Source organism: Calliphora vicina, chromosome 2, assembly GCF_958450345.1.
Source record: "Calliphora vicina chromosome 2, idCalVici1.1, whole genome shotgun sequence".
In the NCBI taxonomy this organism is placed as follows: domain Eukaryota; kingdom Metazoa; phylum Arthropoda; class Insecta; order Diptera; family Calliphoridae; genus Calliphora; species Calliphora vicina.
The window spans coordinates 71,599,452-71,622,823 of record NC_088781.1 but is presented as its reverse complement, the minus strand read 5'-3'; the positions used below and the strand labels follow the sequence as shown (position 1 = coordinate 71,622,823).

Genomic DNA, 23,372 nt, shown 5'->3' with positions numbered 1-23,372 from the left:
CGTCACCAAAAATTGATCGATTCAATGCCAAGACGATTAAAAGAAGTCATTAAAAAGATAGGCTACTCCACAACATATTAAACTATTAAAAAAAACTATTTTCCTATTATAAATTAGAAACTGTGTGAATATTTTTGTTCCCCTTAAAATCGAACTTCGAAACATTAGATAATTATTTTTCTGATATATTTCCATAAGTTATATGTAAATAAATATTTTTGTTGAAATCCGAACGGATGTTGGGGCCTTCGTTTAAAAAATATGGACGATTAAAGATAAACCTGTATGCTGTGTGAATATTTAAGTCCGGCACTGTAAGTACATATTATCAATATTGGACGGATCGCGACATTTATTTGAGGACAAAATAAAAATGCGTGTAGACGCGACGGACGACAGAATACTCATTCTGCCGTGTGTCTAAATATAATTTTTTCAGTATTCTTTAGAATTATGAAAATTTAATAGAATAAATTGTATTTCTATGGAAATCAATTTAATGAACTTGAGCCTAAATAATAATTAATAATATTAATCAGAAAAAAACGTTCGACATAATAACCACTAATATTAATATATTAATATTAAATATTGTAAATTTTTAACAATATTCACATAAAAACAATCTGAAGAACTATTTTTGAAATAGTATTTTAAAAATAAAAATTCTTCTTCTTAATATAATATTAAAAAATACTATTATACGGATTACAAACTACTGACATTCATATTTAGAAATCTTATATATAAAAAGAAATGTACATTTTGATGTCACCACTAACTGCGAAAACGGGTCGACCGATTTCAACCAAAATTTCAGGGTACGTTGGGGATGGTCTGTAGATGGTTTATGTGAAGTTTTTACGAAATTGGCATAGTAGTTCCGGAGATATGGCATTCTTCTGTACGAGTGTTAGTAACTGAACTCCTCCGTAACGGCTGTGCCGATTTCGATGACATTTTTTGTGTGTTTGAGTTTGTCCCTGGATGGTTTAGATTCACAATTGACCTATATAGGTACAATGGGCGTGGCACCTCCCATACAAAATAAAAATTTATTATTGCATATCTGGAGTACTATTATAGTGGCAGTCTTCAAACTTTGTATGAGCTATGGCAGAACAACGTTTGCCGGGACAGCTAGTTTTTTATAAAAAAGAAGAAAATAATCAGTTTTTAAATATTTAGGAGTAATTTTTATATAATTTCCTAAATACTCAATACGAATATAACATTCTTACTTGTTCTGATAGGAGTTGTCGAGTATAATAGCAATCTGTTTTTGAAATTTGCCAAACACCTCAAAAATGTTTAGTTGCTGGTAAAAAATCTGTTTTTAATACCTTTATGCACTTATAAGCAAAGACTCGATAGAATTAATTCTTAATACCATTTTCGAAATAAAATTAAACTGTATCTCTTAACCATTCCGTTAATGAATTCATTATAAATTAATTCATAGGCTTAATTCATTTGTATTGAATCAAATGTATTGAATTCATTCCTTATAGAATCATTAAAATGTTCCTTAATTCAAATCCATTACAAAATAGCTTTAAATATGTTTTGAATGATTACATTTTTTCTTCAATTAGGTTTTGGTTAAAAAAATTTTATGAATTTTCTTACAAGTTAATTACATTATGAATTAATTCAGCGATTAATGAATTCTATTAAAATAAAATCCTTTGAATGAAGCTAAAGAATTAGATATTTGGAATGGATTTATGGAATGAGTGGCTGGCTATTTTTAATACCAAATTAAAATATTGCTGAATTAAGCTCACATTGAATTAATTTGAAGCTCTGGGAACGAATTACCGCATTCGATATCGAGTAAAATGCATCGTTATTTTGTTATTTGAGATTATGGCATTCGATATTGAACAAGAATTTCGATATTGAAATTATTTGTCGATGGTATATATGCTATTTAAGTAACCTTGAGAAATCTTAATGTATTTCTCAAGCAAAAATTTTTTTTATTGTACTCGACAATACTTACCAGAAAAATCTTTCATTCTTATTTGTATCTACAACAAATTGATTGCAAATTTCAATTGTTCATTTAGAAATCTTTAGTTTTACATAAATTTCAAGAAAAACACTCTTCTTCATATATTTATTTTAATTTCTAAAATAAAATTTAAGTGGAAAAATCGTCGGCATGCTAGCGAATTTACAAAAGAAATCGCCAAACGTCGAATCACTAAATTTCCTAAAAAAAATCGCCAAAATTACGTAAAATCGTCATACCTAATACCACTGTGTATTTGGCAAACAGAAACGTAGTGGTGTTTGAAATTTGGTTTTTCAAAATCCAATATGTTTTTGATTTGGTGTAAATGCACTATTAAATAAATATAAGGAAACATATTAAATCAAATATTAGATTGCTGAATTTGACATTTTTTACGGTATAACAAAAATCACGGAATTGGCATCCCAAGTAGGAAGCATTATAAACCTGTAATAGTTGACATCACTCATTATTGGCAATAATAACCAGTAACCGGTACTTATGTGAAAAACAGTATTTACATCACTAATTAGCATTGCTGTATTGAAAAGCTTGGCGGCATTGTGGATGTTTGAGAAATAATTGATTTCAATGGAGGATTTTCAAAAAATTGAAAAAATAGGTGAAGGTACCTATGGCGTTGTATACAAGGGGCGCAACAGGCTAACTGGACAAATAGTTGCAATGAAAAAAATTCGTCTCGAGTCCGATGATGAGGGTATACCATCCACAGCAATAAGGTACACTATTTGCTTCAAATTATCTTAGATTTTGGTCAATTTTACACGTACTCTTAAAATTGGCGAACATTTTTAATAGGTATTTATATAAATTTTTTTTAACCATTATATAAAATATGGTTTTGAAAAATTAACTTTTATAAGACACTGGTTTTCGACATAAAATATTGAAGGCAGCATGAATTAAAAATAATGAAACACATTTTTTTATAAATTAATAATCAGGCTATACAGGATTCTGTTATTAAATAAAGACGGCATTCGATACATATGTAGGTACTTGTGTTTTATTTATTTCAAAGATAACTAATTGTATTGTTGACGCATGTTACAATAATTACAAAGTTTAATATTAACCCCTAGAACGGAAAACAATTGTTTAAATCATGATACAGCAATATTAGGTAATAAGTTCTCATTTATACAATTGATGTAACATCAAACAACAGAAAATTTTAAAAATTAAATAGCAAACTAAAAGATTTTTTAAAAACCATCCATAAATTATATTCCCTCTATGTACATATCTTCAAGATGAAAAAGAATATAGAATAAAGCAAAAGTGCGTCATGCTGACTGACATTCTATGAAATATCTATGCTCTAAAATATATTTCTGAAAACAAAATACATTAGAAATTTAAATGTTTGTCAATAAATAGCTTTTCTGCTTTTTTACTAGGTCAAGTACTATACATTGTGAATACCGCTATTATTGTAAATTTTTTAAAAAAATAAAAATTTTAAAATAAAAAACTTTGTATTAATTTTTAGGGAGATATCGTTGTTGAAAGAACTAAAACATCCCAACATTGTTTGTCTTGAAGATGTCCTAATGGAAGAAAATCGTTTGTATTTAATTTTTGAGTTCCTGTCTATGGACCTTAAAAAGTATATGGACTCTTTGCCACCAGAAAAAACATTAGACACTGAGCTTGTAAGAAGTTACCTTTATCAAATAACAAGTGCTATTTTATTCTGTCATCGAAGAAGAGTTTTGCATCGTGACTTAAAGCCACAAAATTTACTGATTGACAAAAATGGTATAATAAAAGTAGCGGATTTTGGACTTGGGCGTTCATTTGGTATTCCCGTACGTATTTACACCCACGAAATTGTAACTCTTTGGTACAGAGCTCCAGAAGTTTTGCTGGGATCTCCGCGGTACTCGTGCCCAGTAGATATATGGTCTATTGGATGTATTTTTGCAGAAATGGCTACCAGAAAACCACTATTTCAAGGTGATTCGGAAATCGATCAGCTATTCCGTATGTTCAGGTAAATAACTATGATGCTTGGAAATGTGACGTCTCTGATGTTTGGAAATGATTTTACAAAGATGAATCGTTTTTTCAAACAAATATTAAATTTTGCATTTAGTTTTTACTTAATAGTTCTCAATACAGAACTTTCTAAAATGAAATATAACCAAAAAATCAAATAGGAAATGGTCGATTTGTTAAAAATCTCTAGCCGTATTTGTCCCAGGCCATATACAGTGTTGAAAAAAATAATAGAAACGAGTGCTTTTTTAAAATTTTGTAAGTATTTTAGTCAAGTTTAGATTTGTTAAAAAAAAAATTGTATGCAGTTTTGTTTATCAGACATACAACATAAGAAAAAACATAATTCCTTTTTTTTATTTATATTTAAATACATTAGGTCTGTTCATTTACTTTCCCAGTAAATACTTGCAACGAGAGAATAAAATCAAAATTTACAAAATTACTCTTTTAAATTCTCAATAATAGTAAAAAGTAAATGAACGCTTTTCCAGTAACAATTGTTTTATACACACAATTTTCTTATTTTATTCCTTTTAAAATGTATAAATACTCACATTTTCTTCAATTTTATTGATAATTCTTTTTTTTTGACATTTTTTCACCACAAAAATAAAATTGTAAATAAATAAACAATAATACAAAACATTTGAAATATAAGCTGCTAACTATTACGAGTTCCAAATAGAACTTGTAATAGTTTGCAACGAGAGAACACTCTCTAAAATTTATACGTTCTTGATTTTTTCTCTACTTGCAAGTTTTTTGAGTTAATGAACGCTTTCCCAGTAACAATTGTTACTAACTAGTAACAACTTTTAGTTATTGAACAGAGCTATTATATGACTAACAATGTGAAGAGTTGTTGTTGTTGTACCAGCAGCAGTGTTTGCTGAGTTGACAGCCCTTTTCCGAGTGAACTCGGGTCATTCCGGTGCGTAGAACCGGCTGTCGTGGGAATGGCAATGTGAAGGGTCAATATTTTTACTGGAAAAATAATAGAAACGCGTAAAAGGATTCAATTTTTAGAGGCACATTTCCAAACGTCCTTGTCAATGGAAAACCCCTTTTCCTGGATTTTCCCCCCATAATTCGTCCTTATTTATTTTTATTGATTTCAATACATACATTTTTCGGGCGAAACCCTCCAGCTTTCTCTTGAGCACTATCCAAAGGTGTTCTAGTGGGTTTAGGTCCGGTGACTGCGATGGCCATTCCATAAGAGGTACTTTGTTGAAAGCAAACCAGTCCTTTGCCAATTTTGAGGAGTGCTTCGAATCATTGTCCTGCTGAAACTCCCATCTCAAGGGCACCTCTTTCTCAGCAAATGGAAGTATTATGCTTTGCAATGTATTTGCGTAGTCCGGGGCGAATATTTTGTTCTTTATCCAAAATACTGGACCTGGTTTCAGTCCGTAAAATAAGGACGAATTGTGGGGAAAAAAATTCAGGATGAGTGATTTTCCATTGAAAACAAAGGTAGAGCAACAAAATTATAAAATAAAATAATTTTTTAACTAAAAATAAAAAAGATGTGCCTCTGAAAATTGAATCCTTTTACGTGTTTCTATTACTTTTTCCAGAAAAAATATTGACTTCACGTTGTTAGTCATATAATGTATTTAAATATAAATGAAAAGAGTTGTATTGTATTTTTTTAATATTGTGTTAACAAAACTAAACTTGACTAAAATACTTACAAAATTTTTTAAAAAAACACTCTTTTCTGTTACTCTATACAAAAAAATCAAATTTTTTCCAAAGTTACAAGGTCCGACCAATAAATTTTGATAGAGGAGACAAAAAAAAAAGACAAGTGTATCGGTGTTTTGAAAGTTTACATCTGAATTTCATTTGAGGGGGGGGTTAAAGTTTCCCAACTCTGGCACATTCTTATTGTTAATCGGCATAAGAAACCATGTGATCCTTACATTTTAGGTATAACATGTGTTAAGCAAATTTATGTAAAATATTATGGAGAACATTTGTGTAGAATAACATATTGTACAAAAATGTTCTCCGTAACATTTTACACTGTGATTGAAATTGGACGTGTTTTATTTTACTCCGAGTTAATTTGTTATTTTAATGATTCTTTCGGAAAATAAATATAAATTACACCTGTTTATTAATTACGCGAAAGGACGCTTTTATTTCAATAATATTATTAAATAAAACAATCAAAACAAGAACTAAAAGACAAATAAGTGAAAATTCTTTATTTTTCTTCTTTGAACCCTGTGCATTAACTATTAAATATAGATCAAGAGTGTTAACTAAAGTATTTACAACTACTCTTTAATGAGTCTCTTTAACGAAAACAGTGAGCGAAGGTTAAGTGTAAACGGCAGAAATGCATACGTTACAGTTAATGCAGATGAAAAAAATATAAGTTGTGTTCGCGTACTTGATAATTTGTAATAATTTGTACAAATTATCACTGGAAGTTACGGGATTCCGTTCGTTTACTTTTAAAAACTTGAAACGAGAGAGCAAGAGAGTGTTAAAAGTGACAGTAGATAGAGAACATGATATTTTTTACTGGACATTTTTTGTCCAGTAAAAAATGTCAACATAAAAAATATGTTTAAAACATATTGTTGCAAATGTAAACAAAACCAAAAAGTTGAAAATTAACACAATTTGCAAGTCTTACAAAGAAAAGAAGTAAAATAACAAAAACAAACGTTTTAAATTGATTTATAATAAAATTCAACTTATTTTTACAAATTGTTGTTCGCGTACTTTTTTGGATATTTTTTAAATTGAGAGTAAATGTATTTTTACGCTCTAAATTAAAGTTACTGCATAATTTTTACTGTAAAGTACGCGAACACACTTATAAACAAAACAAACAGAAGAATAGATGACAGCTTGTTTTTAACCGCCAAGCCTGTTAACCGTGCTCGTTCTTGTTCCCCCGCATTGTCAACAAATAATGATTGTCAAACGAAAGAAAACCCAACAGCTGTTAATCTGGAGTTACCAAAAAATACAAATATTTTATTTACGCCTAAAAGTATGCTAGCTATAACAGCTTCAGAAACGAAATCCACCACACCGACTACAAATAAAATTAACCCATTAAGCGGCGCTATACCGAAGATTAGTCAACCATTAAATAAAGATAATAAATCCCAAATACAGGTTGGAATGGACCGGTATGTTACAGTATTAAAACGGGCACGAAGTCCCAAGTCTTCGAAAGCGGCACCCTTGGCTAAATTATATAAGAATAGTGAACCTGCTAGACTAAATAAGGAAAATCGTTTTTCTATTCTGGAATGTGAAACCAATGATGCCAAGTGTAGGGATTTTTCCCTTTTTGTAGGGATTTTTTCCCAAAATTTCACATGTAGGGAAAAAGGGAAAGATTTTTTACTTTTGTCGAATTGTAGGGATTTTTTGCAATGGCAATTTAAAACTACATATTATGCATTTTCCAAATATAAAATTAAATAAAAACATAAAATTTGTTTAGCATATCATTAGAAATTCGTAAATCTTGTATAATATGAAGTAAGTAATAATGTGGCATCTTTAATATCATCACCGCTTTCAAACTACATACATATATAGTGATTATCTCAAGGCGTATTAACTCACTCACGCACTTACCTTGTTAATACGACTTGGATTCTCGTTTTTACGGTATTTGACATTTCCTTAAAGAACTAGCTACAGAGTAGATTCTACAATAAATTTTCTTTTGAAGTAAACACATGTTTGGTTTTGTGCATTTTTTTTACATACATACGTACTCCATCTTCGCAGGTCTCATCGATTTTAATACATAAGTTTTTAAGAAATAAATGTCATTATAAATTAAAACAACAAATTTTAGAAAAAAAATTCCGATTCGTCTTCTGATAATGATGGAAACAAAGTAAAGATACTGCTCAAGTTGGTTGAGAAATGAGAAGCTATTGGGATGGCTGGAGCCGGTCAAAGATGACGACTTTAAATGAAGATACAAGGCTTGTGTGCTAATACCCAAATGTACCAAAAAATCTCTCAAAAACAAAAACCCGAACAATGGATTCTCTTTTTGGCAAGCAAGTCCTGGAAAAACCAATGATGTGGCCAATTTCAAAATCCGATTAAGCCTTTTTTTTGGTTGAACACAACTTAGCTGTTCAAAAAAGAAAAAAATAGTGTAGGGAAAAATGTAGGGAAAGTCAAAAGTGAGTGTAGGGAAAAAAAGGGATTTTTTTTCATAAGCGTAGGGATTTCTGAGAAAATCTCCTGGCATCACTGTGTGAAACAGATGAACCAGTAAATAAAATTACCTCTACAAAACCACCCCTTATTTACTTGAGAGAAAATAATTCAAACGCACTGGTTCAGAGCCTGATCTCATTAATAGGAGAGAACTCTTTTTACGTTATCCCAATCAAGAAATGCACGATTCATGAAACTAAAATACAGGTCAATAGTGAAAACGATTATAGAAAGGTTGTAACAGAAAGTTTTTACACTTATCAGCTGAAAGGAAGCAAGGGTCTAGAAGTTGTAATAAAGGGTATTGACTGTAATGTCGAACCACTCGAAATAAAGCAAAGCTTAGAAGATAAAGGTTTTAAGACAAAAAATGTGATAAACATTAGAAATCGCGAAAAAAAAACCCCAACCACTCTTCCGTGTTGAACTTGAACCCGGTGACATAAACCTGAAAAAAAAATGAAACACATCCCATATATAACCTGAAGTACTTATTGCATCGTAAAATTATGGTAGAAGAACCAAGAATATGGACACACCAAGGTATATTGCAAATTGTCACCAGTATGTGTTATTTGCTGGGAGTTGCATATGTACATCCCAATGTAACAAATCCAAAGATGATCCTAAAATAAAAAAAAAATGCAGCAATTGCGGAGGTAACCACACAGCAAACTACAGGGGTTGTCCTGTCTACGCAATTGTTAAAAAATCACAAATCCAGAAACCGAAGATTTTCCCCGCTATATACAGTTGTGTTCATAAAAATAGGAGTGAACCTATTAAAAAACAAGAGATTAATTTTTACAATGATACCTAAGCCGGGAAAAGATCACAGTAAAGTAGAATCATATAGACCCATTAGTCTATTGTCAAATATATCCAAGCTATTCGAAAAACTGTTAATGCACAAGCTAAAGCCGATAGTGAATCATTTTGATTATATTCCAACTCATCAATTCGGATTTCGAGAAAAATATAACACCATAGAACAAACTCACAGGTTGATAGAAATCATATCCAAGACATTTGAAGAAAAAAAATATTGTTCTGCTCTCTTCATCGACGTTTCGCAAGGCTTCGACAAAGTATGGCATGAAGGATTATCGATAAAAATAAAACAATATTTACCAGTGAACACACATAAGCTTCTAGAAAGTTATTTAATTCATCGTAAGTTCGTTCTTAAGAGGGAGACTTCATAAGTTCACCACAGCCTATTGAAGCAGGCGTACCCCAAGGAAGTATACTGGGTCCTTTCCTATATTTACTATATACTTATGATATGCCTACAAACAGTGGAACCCACATATCAACTTTTTCTGATGACACAGCTATACTAGCCATTCATGAAAACCCCCAAGAAGCATCTGTACTTTTACAAGACCATATACTCGACGCACTACGTGGATAAGAGCGGTTAAACAAGAATGTAATACTGTTAATAAGTCATGGAACCAAATTAAGTATCTTGCCAGGGATCGAAGAAAATGGAAGGAAATTGTAAATGCCCTATGTTCAACATGAACTTTTATTTTTTTATATTACATATATGTATTTATATGATTATTTTAAAATAAATAAAGGACATATATATATATATATATATATATATATATATATATATATATATATATATATATATATATATATATATATATATATATATATATATATATATATATATATATATATATACACATCTGCTCAAAATAATAGATACACCTAATTGGAAAAAATTTAAATGGAGGTAACATTGAAAATTTCCTCGCAAGCGTTAAGAATACATCATATTATTAAAATTTCTATCTGGCAATTTCATGTCAGTCAAAAATCTGGCAACTATTTGCTTTCATGTTGATTTTTAAAAACGAATTTATTTGAATTACAAAAAAATATTTGCTCATAAAAATAGATACACATCAGTAATTTGTAATTTGTTTATATACAATTTTTTTTTTGTGCAATTTTTTGTTCCTATTTACGTGAAACAGTAAGTATAATTTAAATTTTAGCAACAATTTTATAAAAAATAGGACTCTTTTGAAGAAAATGGGACGAAATCATCATTGTACCGAAGATGAGAAAAAAATTGTTCAAACGATGAGAAATCAAGGAAAATCATTACGGGAAATAGCAAAGAGCATAGGAAGATCTTTACATTTTGTCCAAAATGCTTTATCTAAAAAACAAAAAAGAGAAACTTGCGGTAGACTAAAGAAAACCAGTCCAGAAACAGATAGGCGGATCGTCCTTATGGTTAAAAAAGACCCTTTCATATCATCGAAAGCTATTTCTGCGGAGCTATGTAACGAAATCAATCCACAAACAGTTCGTCGTCGTCTTTTACAAGCTAAATTGCCGGGAAGAATTGCCAGAAAAGTGCCACTAATGCGCCAAAAAAATATCAAGACAAGATTAGAATTTGCTAAAGAGCACTTACAATGGTCCGGGTGTGAAGGCGAAAAAAAATGGAGAAATATTTTATGGAGCGACGAAACAAAAATAAATTTGTTTGGAAACGACTGCCAAAGAAATGTACGCCGACCAAAAGGAAAAGAATTCCACGTTAAATTTACAAAAAAGACGGTAAAACATGGCGGGGGAAACATAATGGTTTGGGGTTGCTTTTCATGGAATGGTGTTGGTCCGATATTCCGAATAGAAGATACCATGAATTCTAGTGGGTTTAGAGACATATTGGAAAACGTAATGCTTCCATATGCATCGGAAAATATGCCATTAAAATGGACATTCCAGCAGGACAACGACCCAAAACATAGTTCAAGATTAGTTAAAAACTGGTTCTTGGAGAATAACGTACCTGTTTTAAGCTGGCCCAGCCAATCCCCTGATTTAAACCCAATAGAAAACTTGTGGAGTGAATTAAAGATAAGGCTTTCGAAGGAAGTTTTCAAAAATAAAGACGATTTATGGGAGAAAACGCAAAAAATATGGTACGAGATTCCATTGGAGAAGTGTCAGAACTTGATATCCAGTATGCCCAGAAGAGTGGAGAAAGTTTTACAAAACAAAGGTGGATATACTGGATACTAGCTTTACTTTAATAATAAACTAATTTTTTTAAGATAAAATTTATTAGCTTTTGTTTAATAAGAATTTTTAAAAATGTATCTATTATTATGAGCACCAAATTTTTCGAAATTTAAGAAATTTAATTTACTTTATAATATTTATTATTAATTATGAAATATTTTGTTTTTGTTTTTTACTCTCCTTTTAACTATAAATAAAAATCGACTGAATTTTTTTTAAAATTTTACAATATACCATTATTTTTTTTCGTTTTTAAAAAATAAATTTTGGTGTATCTATTATTTTGAGCAGATGTGTATATATATATATATATACTCGACATAGAAAGGTGGTTAAAACAATGGAGAATAAAAGTAAACGAGCAAAAATGTATACATCTCACTTTCACATTGCGTAGAGAATCGTGCCCTCCAATCCTAATAAATAATCATATAATACCTCAACAAACTGAAGTTAAATATCTAGGTCTGCATCTAGACCGACGTCATACCTGGAAAAAGCATATAGATACGAAATTGACTCAAATGAAGTTAAAATTACTACAAATTTACTGGCTAATTGGTAAAAACTGGAGATTGAGTTTAGATTGCAAACTTTTGCTGTACAGCTCAATAATAAAACCTATATGGTGCTATGGAATTTAATTATGGGGCACGGCCTCTGCTTCTAATATTGAAAAAATTCAAAGATTCCAAAATAAAATATTAAGAATTGTTTGGCATCAATCCAAGTTTTCCAAAATTGTTATAAAAATAAAACAAACAAATTTCAAGTTTAAATTAGAGACGAAGATCTCTTTTTATTGTTAATTAATATTACCTCGTAGAAGGAATATATTGCGTTTTCTTAGTAAAATGCACGTAGTGCTTATGTCGAAGACAATTTGACAAGTGTTTTTTAATGCTAAAATAACAAGCATAATTTGGTGGCAAACAATATTTAAGGACCCGTTAACGGTTTACTCGCTAGAATCTAGTAAAATACTTCCAGCAAAGTTGCATAAAAAAAGGAAGCAACAATAAATTCTAACGTTGTTAAAAATAGTATAATACGTTTAATGTAGTTATTACCAAAAGGATGCAACCTAAACATTGCCGGCCACCTTGCAACACTAATGTATGTTGTAATGTTAATAGCATAGGTATGGTTTTTAGACAGATCCATAAACTGAATGGTTTTTAGACAGATCCATCAACTGAATGGTTTTTAGACAGATCCATCAACTGACCCTTGCGGGCAATGGTTTTTAGACAGATCCATCAACTGACCCTTGCGGGCAATGGTTTTTAGACAGATCCATCAACTGACCATTAAAGGCATTGTTTTTATAAAGAATATAGTAAAATAATACATACTAGGGTTAATCGTAAATATATTTCAATGAGCTTTTTTAATGATAATGTAAATATACAATTCGAATGTTAGTTAAAATGTTGAATTCATTTGTGTTTAATTCATAGATGTAGATCCATAGTAATAAAAATAGGAATAATCAAATGACAGCATTAGGTCTTTTAGGAAATCCCGAGTTAGTGAAATACCATTAACTGATAATTATATAGAATTAACTGGACCTGTCAGTATCCAGCCAAAAATTGGTCTCTGAACCAATAATGACCCTAATACGTCTCGTCGAATTTACGGTAACATAATTTGCGGATATAAATCAGCCCCAATAAGAATATCAACAGGCCGGCTATGGAAAGGATTGGAATCTGCCAAATGAAGATTTGGCAATAATCCTTTAATGTCGGCGTTTACAGAAATCGAAGGCAAATTCTCCGATATATCTGCCAAAACAAAGGCCGTTATATTTAGTACTACAGAAGAATCCAAATCAGAGCCGATCTTCAGAGAACAAGCCTTTCTCGAAACTACAGAAACCGCATTATTTACGCCAGAAACTTTAGCATTTGCAGAATGCGTGGGAAGTTTAAACCTTTTTCGTAATCGATTACTAACAAATGAACATTCCGAAGCTGAATCAATAAGAGCTATGACCTGATACCTATTGCCATTATGTATGATATTTACTGATGCAGTTCCTAAGATAACAGATTGATTTTGACGTGTATGAAATACTTGTCGAGTTTGCGTAACATTAATAGAAGTAGAAGGTCGTTGATAAGTCGGTGAAGAGTTAGTGGGTCGAAGAACCTCAGCAGAACTCTGACCGGAAGAAGTCGTAGGCAATTCCACGTTTGAATTTTCTATTGGCTCTTGATGAAGCATAGTATGGTGTCGATTATCGCAAATTAAACAATTATTATTGCTTTTACAATTGCTGACATGGTGTGTCCTTGAAAGACAATTAGAGCAACAGTTATTTTCGTTCACAGCTAAAATTCGGTCAGTTATTGGAAGACTCTTAAATCGTCGACAAGTGCGTAAAAAGTGAGATTGGTTTGGACATAAAATACAAGAAATATTCGAAGAAGTAACATCGTCAGAAGGTACAGAATATTTCACGTGGTTTGACTTTGTTTCCAAAACGTTACCCTTAAGATTGTTAAGACAGTCCAATGTCAGAATTCTTTCCGTCAGAAAGTTATCCAAATCTTGCCAAAGGGAGAGAGCCGTCTTGTTCTTTACACTGTGTTCCCAAAGAGAAACTGTCGATGAAGGAAGTCTTTGAATGCATATAAAGACGATAATTGGGTCCCAATTATCCGTAGACACTTTATAAATAGAAAGGGATGTAAGACAACTATTAATACCGCGTTTTAAGGTCTTAAGTCCGGCACTAGTTTCCTTGTCAAAGGAAGGCAGACTAAACAGAAGTTTCAGTTGGTTGTTTACTAACATACGAGGATTCTCATATGCAATCTTAAGATCCCGCCAGCCTACTTCAAAGCCCTCATTACTCAACGGACAATTTCCTTAGCTTCTCCTTCGGTCTTACGTATTAAATGGCAAAGACGTTCCACATTACTAAGGCGCGAGTTAATATAAATCGCCGTAAATAAATCCCTAAAGGCCGGCCAAGAATCATAATCCCCTCCAAATGCGTCGACATCGCAAGGGGGTAGTGTCAAAGTATGCCCAGAATTAGAATCAACCGCTGGCGAATCACCTGCGTTCGGTACCGATTTAAATTTGCGCACCTTCTCATTAATCACACCTAAACATTTAATATAGGCTACATATGTGACCTGATATTTAGACGCAGCTACATCTACATCACTAGGCTCTGTATCAGAATTCTCCAAAAAATCTAAACAGGCCTCATATGTTGTCTTAACTTTCTCCCATAACACTTTTATTTCAGCGCTCTGAACCTCCAAGGTATAAATATTATGAATGTCCTCAGGAAAATCATTAAAATTTGCCTCAAAAGCAATAAGAGCATCCGATGCTCTATTGAATCTATTTAGTGGAGCGATCGATATTTTCCTTATTCAATTATCGATAATAAATAGAATTAAATTTCTATTTAGTTACAAAAATATGTAAAATTCAACAAAAATATTTCCGAAAACTATGTTTAGTCAAACTGACCGACCGTAGGGTGACCAATACAATTGAAGAAGAAGAATTAACCGTATACACATCTGCTCAAAATAATAGATACACCAAAATTTATTTTTTAAAAACGAAAAAAAATAATGGTATATTGTAAAATTATAAAAAAAAATTCAGTCGATTTTTATTTATAGTTAAAAGGAGAGTAAAAAACAAAATATTTCATAATTAATAATAAATATTATAAAGTAAATTAAATTTCTTAAATTTCGAAAAATTTGGTGCTCATAATAATAGATACATTTTTAAAAATTCTTATTAAACAAAAGCTAATAAATTTTATCTTAAAAAAATTAGTTTATTATTAAAGTAAAGCTAGTATCCAGTATATCCACCTTTGTTTTGTAAAACTTTCTCCACTCTTCTGGGCATACTGGATATCAAGTTCTGACACTTCTCCAATGGAATCTCGTACCATATTTTTTGCGTTTTCTCCCATAAATCGTCTTTATTTTTGAAAACTTCCTTCGAAAGCCTTATCTTTAATTCACTCCACAAGTTTTCTATTGGGTTTAAATCAGGGGATTGGCTGGGCCAGCTTAAAACAGGTACGTTATTCTCCAAGAACCAGTTTTTAACTAATCTTGAACTATGTTTTGGGTCGTTGTCCTGCTGGAATGTCCATATTAATGGCATATTTTCCGATGCATATGGAAGCATTACGTTTTCCAATATGTCTCTATACCAGTCACGAGCAAAATTGGGATTCTAATGCACGCGTGCATAGGCCAAAAAATTCTGCTGACGCTTTGTTGACACACCTACACTATAAGCTTCTGTGTATTAGTGTGTCTGTGTTTTACTGAAATGACCACTTGTTTGTTGCTTTGTTACGATCTCAGAGATCAAAATCAAATCAGTTGCTGTTTAGCATTTGTAGAAGCAAGTTTATGTTGCGGATTTTTTTATGTTTATGATTTTCTCTCTTTTATTGCAGTCAGTCATCTCTCTGCTGCTTAACGCACACAAATATATTCATGGTGGTATGTGTTTGCCCATGACTGCTCTATACCCACTAGCATTCATGGTATCTTCTATTCGGAATATCGGACCAACACCATTCCATGAAAAGCAACCCCAAACCATTATGTTTCCCCCGCCATGTTTTACCGTCTTTTTTGTAAATTTAACGTGGAATTCTTTTCATTTTGGTCGGCGTACATTTCTTTGGCAGTCGTTTCCAAACAAATTTATTTTTGTTTCGTCGCTCCATAAAATATTTCTCCATTTTTTTTCGCCTTCACACCCGGACCATTGTAAGTGCTCTTTAGCAAATTCTAATCTTGTCTTGATATTTTTTTGGCGCATTAGTGGCACTTTTCTGGCAATTCTTCCCGGCAATTTAGCTTGTAAAAGACGACGACGAACTGTTTGTGGACTGATTTCGTTACATAGCTCCGCAGAAATAGCTTTCGATGATATGAAAGGGTCTTTTTTAACCATAAGGACGATCCGCCTATCTGTTTCTGGACTGGTTTTCTTTGGTCTACCGCGAGTTTCTCTTTTTTGTTTTTTAGATAAAGCATTTTGGACAAAATGTAAAGATCTTCCTATGCTCTTTGCTATTTCCCGTAATGATTTTCCTTGATTTCTCATCGTTTGAACAATTTTTTTCTCATCTTCGGTACAATGATGATTTCGTCCCATTTTCTTCAAAAGAGTCCTATTTTTTATAAAATTGTTGCTAAAATTTAAATTATACTTACTGTTTCACGTAAATAGGAACAAAAAATTGCACAAAAAAAAAATTGTATATAAACAAATTAAAAATTACTGATGTGTATCTATTTTTATGAGCAAATAATTTTTTGTAATTCAAATAAATTCGTTTTTAAAAATCAACATGAAAGCAAATAGTTGCCAGATTTTTGACTGACATGACATTGCCAGATAGAAATTTTAATAATATGATGTATTCTTAACGCTTGCGAGGAAATTTTCAATGTTACCGCCATTTAAATTTTTTCCAATTAGGTGTATCTATTATTTTGAGCAGATGTGTATGTATATTTGTTATTGTAATGTACAGATGTAAATCTGTAAACAAAAAATGTACAAAAGAAAATGTAAGAAAAACTAATTTTTATTTATTGTCCGTATAAATTAAGTTTTAAACAAATGAAATAGTGTCACTCTTTTTTCCTTTTTCTTTTAAACCGAAGAATTTAATGAAATAAAACACAAATGAAATGTGTATGTGCGTCGCGTTAATATCAAACGAATTTTAATCACTTCACTTTAGCTCACAATTGAAATATATTTACGTACCTTATTTTATGAAAAATAAATAATAAATATGTATATTGCCGGTGGACTGTATTATTGCCAGGGGATGATGGAGTCAATGATGCCCAAAGATCCAGTACTCGTTTAAAAATCCGGTTCGCTGGACCAAATGTTTGGCATCAATCCAAGTTTTCCAAAATTGTTATAAAAATAAAACAAATTTCAAGTTTAAATTAGAGACGAAGATCTCTTTTTATTGTTAATTAATATTACCTCGTAGAAGGAATATATTGCGTTTTCTTAGTAAAATGCACGTAGTGCTTATGTCGAAGACAATTTGACAAGTGTTTTTTAATGCTAAAATAACAAGCATAATTTGGTGGCAAACAATATTTAAGGACCCGTTAACGGTTTACTCGCTAGAATCTAGTGAAATACTTCCAGCAAAGTTGCATAAAAAAAGGAAGCAACAATAAATTCTAACGTTGTTAAAAATAGTATAATACGTTTAATGTAGTTATTACCAAAAGGATGCAACCTAAACAAGAATGATAACAGCAGCGCCTTGGTATGTGAGAAATATTAACATTCATAAGGACCTAGGTATCTTCCTGGTGAAAAATGAAATAAAAAACAAGCGGAGTCATATTTGAAAAAGTTAGAAGTTCACCCTAACCCACTTGCACGAACATTAATGAGAAGTAATGGCTACATCCGACTAAGAAGAAGGAATCGAACAGACCTGCGCTGATGATATAATATATAAATTAAACATAATTTTTCGTCCAACTGTGGTGGGATGTACAGTATTGGCCATAACTAAAGCTCCTCCTCAGTGCATTTTTTTCATATGGTATTTTTTTGTATAAAAACAAAGTTTTAAATATCTATTATGTATTATTTTCATTTGTTAATATGTTTATTATTGATAAACAAATACTTTCAAAGTTAACCTTTCTATAAGAGGAAATGAAACGGACAAAACTAAAGCACCCCTTCAAGGATATAATATAAAAAAAAAATTTAATTCATTTTTTGTTGCAAATCCTTTGTTTTGAATGGCACAAGAACATCTCTTAGCATAGAAGATATTATGTTTTTATGGCGTTTTTCAATATTCCATCCCAGGCTATTTTAACGGCACGATCCTTATTTCAGCAATTTTCACGATTTATTTTCATATTAATAATGTGCCACAAGTTCTCAATAGGATTAAGATCGGGAGATTGGCCAGGCCAATGAAGAACTTGAATCTTATTGCTTTGAAGCCAAGTCTTACAAACTTTGGAGGTGTGCTTAGGATCGTTATCCTGTTGGAAGCTCCCTATAAGTAGCAATGTTGCCTTATGCCAGTGAAGCATAAGGCAACATTACATCTTTCAATACATCACGGTACATGAACCGATCCATAATCTCATAAATTTTATGATTTGGCCCAAATCCTTGACCAGAAAAGCAACCCCAGACCATTACATTGTCTCCTCGTCAGGGAACAGTACCAGTCGATGTGGGCTTTGGTAAACTTCAGTCTAGCTTTCTTGTTCTTAGCTGATGGAAATGATTTTTTTAGCTGGTCGTCAGCTGAATAAATGGGCTTCTACTACTCTTCTACGGATTGTTCTTTCGCTAACGCATAATCTTAAACTTGTTCTTACTTGACTAACGGATGCTGTATAATCTTTTTGTATTGCTCTTTTGATCAAGGAATCATCATATCCTGCAGAATGCACCGGTGATATGCGGCCAGTCTTAAAAAATTTTGAAACGAGCCAGAAAATATCTGATCTGTTAATTGAATATTTTTACTCAATTCATGTAGTGATAAGCCCGTCTTCCAATCTTCAATAACTTTAATTTTCAATTCACTGGAGTACTTGTTCCTTGTCATTGGTTTTTTTTAACAATAAACTGTATAAAACTTAAATTTTAAACACTACGCCTTCCATTATTTTTATCTTTTGGAATTTTTAAATGCATTCATTGTGATTTCCGATAACTCACATTGCAAATATGCAGTACCGAGTCAAATTTTTAAACATCTTATAAGAGGGTGCTTTTGTTTTGTCCGTTGCGTTTTGAGTTTTTATATGATTTATCATTTTAAATTAATTTTTAATAAAATTATCTTTTACTAAATTAATATTATATGAACATTAATAATATTAGTTAATAAAATATACAAAATACATCCCAAAAAAGCCGTTTTTATCAAAAAAATTATGATTTAAAAAAATTCATTGAGGGGGTGCTTTAGTTATGGCCAATACTGTAAATAAAAAATTAATATTTAGATTTAAGATTTGAACAAATTATTGATAGTTCACATTATTTTGTGAAGATACAATAAATAAAATATAAAAAAAAAAATCATAATAAATGCGAAATTAACCCTAGGCTCTCTTTTGTTATGTCTTATTTCTGACTTTATTGTTGAATTTTCCATTTTGGTGTATTCAGGGACTTATAGTAAAATTTCACGGATAATATTTTTGCGGAACATTTTAACCCCTTAAATCCCTGTTTTAATGGTGTTTGAGGCTCTTATTTAAAAGAAGGACAAAAAAGACCCATGCCATGAGCATTTAGAGGGTTAACATATTCTACAAAAATGTTCTCCGTAACATTTTACATAAATTTGCTGAACATATTTCATACCTAAAATGTAAGGATCACATGGTTTCTTATGACGATTAACAATAAGAATGTGCCCGAGTTGTGAAACTTTAACGCCCCCTTAAATGAAATTCAGATGTAAACATTCAAAACGCCGATACACGTATCTTTTTTTTGTGTTGTACAGTGTTATATGAAACACTCGTAATATGAAATTTTATAGTACAAGTTCCTAAGATGCATAAAAGGTATATTAATTTTAGTCTAACGTCTTTTGGGAACAGTTTACACAATTTTCAAAATACATTTTGTGACTTTTAAATAATTTTAGAAAGATAAAAACATTTTTTTAACCTTGTAATCGAATTTTCTAACTTCAGACATAACTCGAAGTGCACACAATGATACAAAAGTAAAATAATAAAATAGGCAGGGGTTCTCATGTAGCAATTCTGTAGAGTATGGAAATACTTTTAGTTTTTCTCTATCACTTCGTTTTTGTGAAACAACGATATTTTTAAAATTACATACATTACATAATTTTTTAAAATTACTTCGTTAGTACTACAACATGATACACGATAATAATTTCATACTTATACGATTTATCGCACAACTTATCGTAACGTGTATACCTAGCATTAAATGTAGTGAAATAACGATATTCTTAAAATTACAACTTCAAAACACCATAAATGTGTTCTTTAGAAATTACATTGAAAATTTTTTTTTTTTTGCAGAAACGTCTTTTACTTTTGAAATACAAAAAGACTTACTCATCTGAATTTTTGTATTTTGATCATTTTTCTTTGAAATCATGTCTTTTTAATTGAAGAAGCAATTTTAAAATCACTTTCAAAACAAAAAAGTTGTGATTTTTTGAAGTTGTAACTTTAAGAATATCGTTATTTCACTACATTTAATGCTAGGTATACACGTTACGATAAGTTGTGCGATAATTCGTATAAGTATGAAATTATTATCGTGTATCATGTTGTAGTACTAACGAAGTATGGAAATCAAACATTTTTGATTTTTTGAGGGCGGAGCTTCGATAAGTACGATAATTAGTATCGTATCTCATGCTGCGTACTACGAAATTTATTTCTTCAGCTGCTTATTCAGTTATTTTGTGATATTTTTTTTATTTTTAATTTTTTTCAAAGGAAATAGTACGATTCGTAGTAACAAAACTATAAGTATTTCCGAACATTATGGACTTCAATACAACATTGCTGCTATAGGACCCCATTGCATATTTTAAGTGTAGCATAGTGTTATTAACGTTTTCATTTTTCTCACAGGATTCTTAAAACACCAACGGAGGAAATTTGGCCAGGCGTAACATCGCTTCCAGATTACAAAAATACTTTTCCATGTTGGTCAACAAACCAATTACCTAATCAATTGAAAAATCTTAATAGCGATGGGCTCGATTTAGTTCAAAAAATGCTTATCTACGATCCGGTTCATCGCATCTCAGCTAAAGACATATTGGAACATCCATACTTCGATGGGTTCGATAATAAGCTCATAACACTACGTTGTAAAACGGATCCCTAAGTTTTCTTATTTTTACCATTTACAAACATAAAATATATAGATATTTAAATGTAAATTCACATTTGCTTCTTACCTAAACATACATTTAACATCAAAATGAGAATTTGTAATTTTATTCCCAAACTCATTGAAATTGGCCAATAAATATTTAGGCCAGCATAAATGTAATTTTAGCTTGTAAAAAATACAAAGTAATTTAAAAAAAAAATCATAAATATAATACTTAGCGTGTAAAACTTTGCATTCTTTTCTTAGGGTGGTTAAGAAATTGGACGACATGGTTTATAGAATACGGAAATGTAGAAGACCGATATCGGGAATTAAAGTTGAACGTCTGAAACGTCTAGCCGCCTATGGGAGAAGTGAATCTATGCCTATTCGGGACGAACAGGCTTAAGCGGGGGGCAGTGTTACGAAATTGTACTTGAATTCAAATATAACGATTTTAACGGCTGATTTAAAAGTAGCATAATGTTTTCAAATAACAGTGATGTAAAACTGTAACATATCTGTGGGCATTATTAAATAAAAGCTTTCAGTTGATTTGATCGTATGTTGGCAACGCTGTATTCGATTTCGAATATTCAGTTAAAGAACATTGTAGAAAGTACACCACAGATGGCGTATGTATTAGAAACCTCTAGACAGTTAAAGAGAAATCTAGAGTGCAGATGGCAGTGTTATAAATAGTAGCAGAGGTTGCAGTCGTTAGTGAGTTTATCAGAGACGCTTTTCGAATAAACATCATCTGAGTGCCTTAAAGTGTGTTGTGTTTTACAAGTAAATTCGTGTACATTATAAATTGTGTCTGTAATTCTGAGAATTTATAAACCTGTTGTTGTTGTTGTTGTAGCAGCATGAACAATTTACAATAATCAATCTGGATGTTCTGGTGGTTCTGCATGTTGTTCAAGTCCAAGAAATTGAGCTACTTCAACAGGATGAGTCCATAAATCCATTGGACTGAGTGAAGTAGGGTTGGCTGAACAGTTAAATATGTGGAGGGTGTCATGAGGACCCTGACCACATGCTGGGCATAAGTTAAGGACGAGACCAAAAGGCATTAAGCCTGTTGCTCCATCCTGATCTAAGTTGTGCCAGAACGACTCTTGTTCCACGCGGCAGAACCTTCTCGGCGTCTGCTATCGGTGGTGGGCGACCTCCAAGTACGACATTCATACGGTATCCTGCTACCGCGGAATTGATGGCGTCTCTGTGAATGTCGTTCAAAGCTGTCATATACGAGCGGCGATCAAATGGATCCTGCACATACCTCTGTATGTTCTCCTCGTATTTCCGAAGGTCCTGTCTGACATGCCTCGGGGGAGATTCCAACTGTGTGATGTTGAAGTTTGGATGACTCCTCCGATGACATCCCAGAAGGAACTGTTGCGTCAACATGACGTTGTGTTCCTTGACCGGTAGAACCTTGGTTTCCTCGTGAAGGTGGTGTTCGGAGGTTATTTGAAGGGAGCCTGTGACGGTCCTTAAGGCTGCGTTTTGACAGCTTTGAATATTTCTCCACTGGGTATCACTCAACGAAGGTGACCACACTGGAGCAGCATAGTTGACCACTGACCGGCCAATCGTTTTGTAGGTAGCAAGCAAGGTTTCTTTGTCCATACCCCAAGTACTGCCGGCTAGTGCTTTGAGGACCTTGTTCCTATTTCGCAGTTTATGCGTGATTGCAGTGGCGTGTGCTGAGGAGGTAAAAAGGCTATCAAAAGTGACACCCAAGATTTTCGGGTGGTTCACTGTCGGAATTTGTACGCCGTCGACCATGATGCCTAAATTCAGTTTTACCTCCTTCGTCCAGGTGGTGAAGAGTGTTGCTGATGACTTCGTTGGTGATAACTGCAGGTTACGTGCAGTGAAGAAATTGTGGATTTCATTGAGATAACCATTTACCATACCGCAAAGCTCATCAACGTTGTGACCTGTTGCCAATATAGTACAGTCGTCCGCATACGAGATTATCTCTACGCCCTGTGGGGGCACTGGGAGTTTAGAGAGGTAGAAGTTAAACAGGAGCGGCGACAGGACCCCGCCCTGAGGGACTCCTTGTTTAACTCTACGGGGTTTTGAGCATTTGTCTCTAAACTCCACGAACGACTGCCTGCCACTCAGA

At 32.1% G+C, this 23,372-nt stretch overlaps 1 protein-coding gene across 1 annotated transcript; it reads left to right on the top strand.

Annotated features, from left to right (window-relative positions):
* Positions 1-2,538: 2,538 nt before the first annotated feature.
* Positions 2,539-21,480, top strand: Cdk1 (Cyclin-dependent kinase 1). Its single transcript, XM_065499598.1, has 3 exons — positions 2,539-2,760; positions 3,534-4,037; positions 20,986-21,480. Exons 1-3 carry the CDS (start codon positions 2,612-2,614, stop codon positions 21,242-21,244), a joined length of 912 nt encoding a protein of 303 aa, XP_065355670.1. The 5' UTR covers positions 2,539-2,611; the 3' UTR covers positions 21,245-21,480.
* Positions 21,481-23,372: the final 1,892 nt, after the last annotated feature.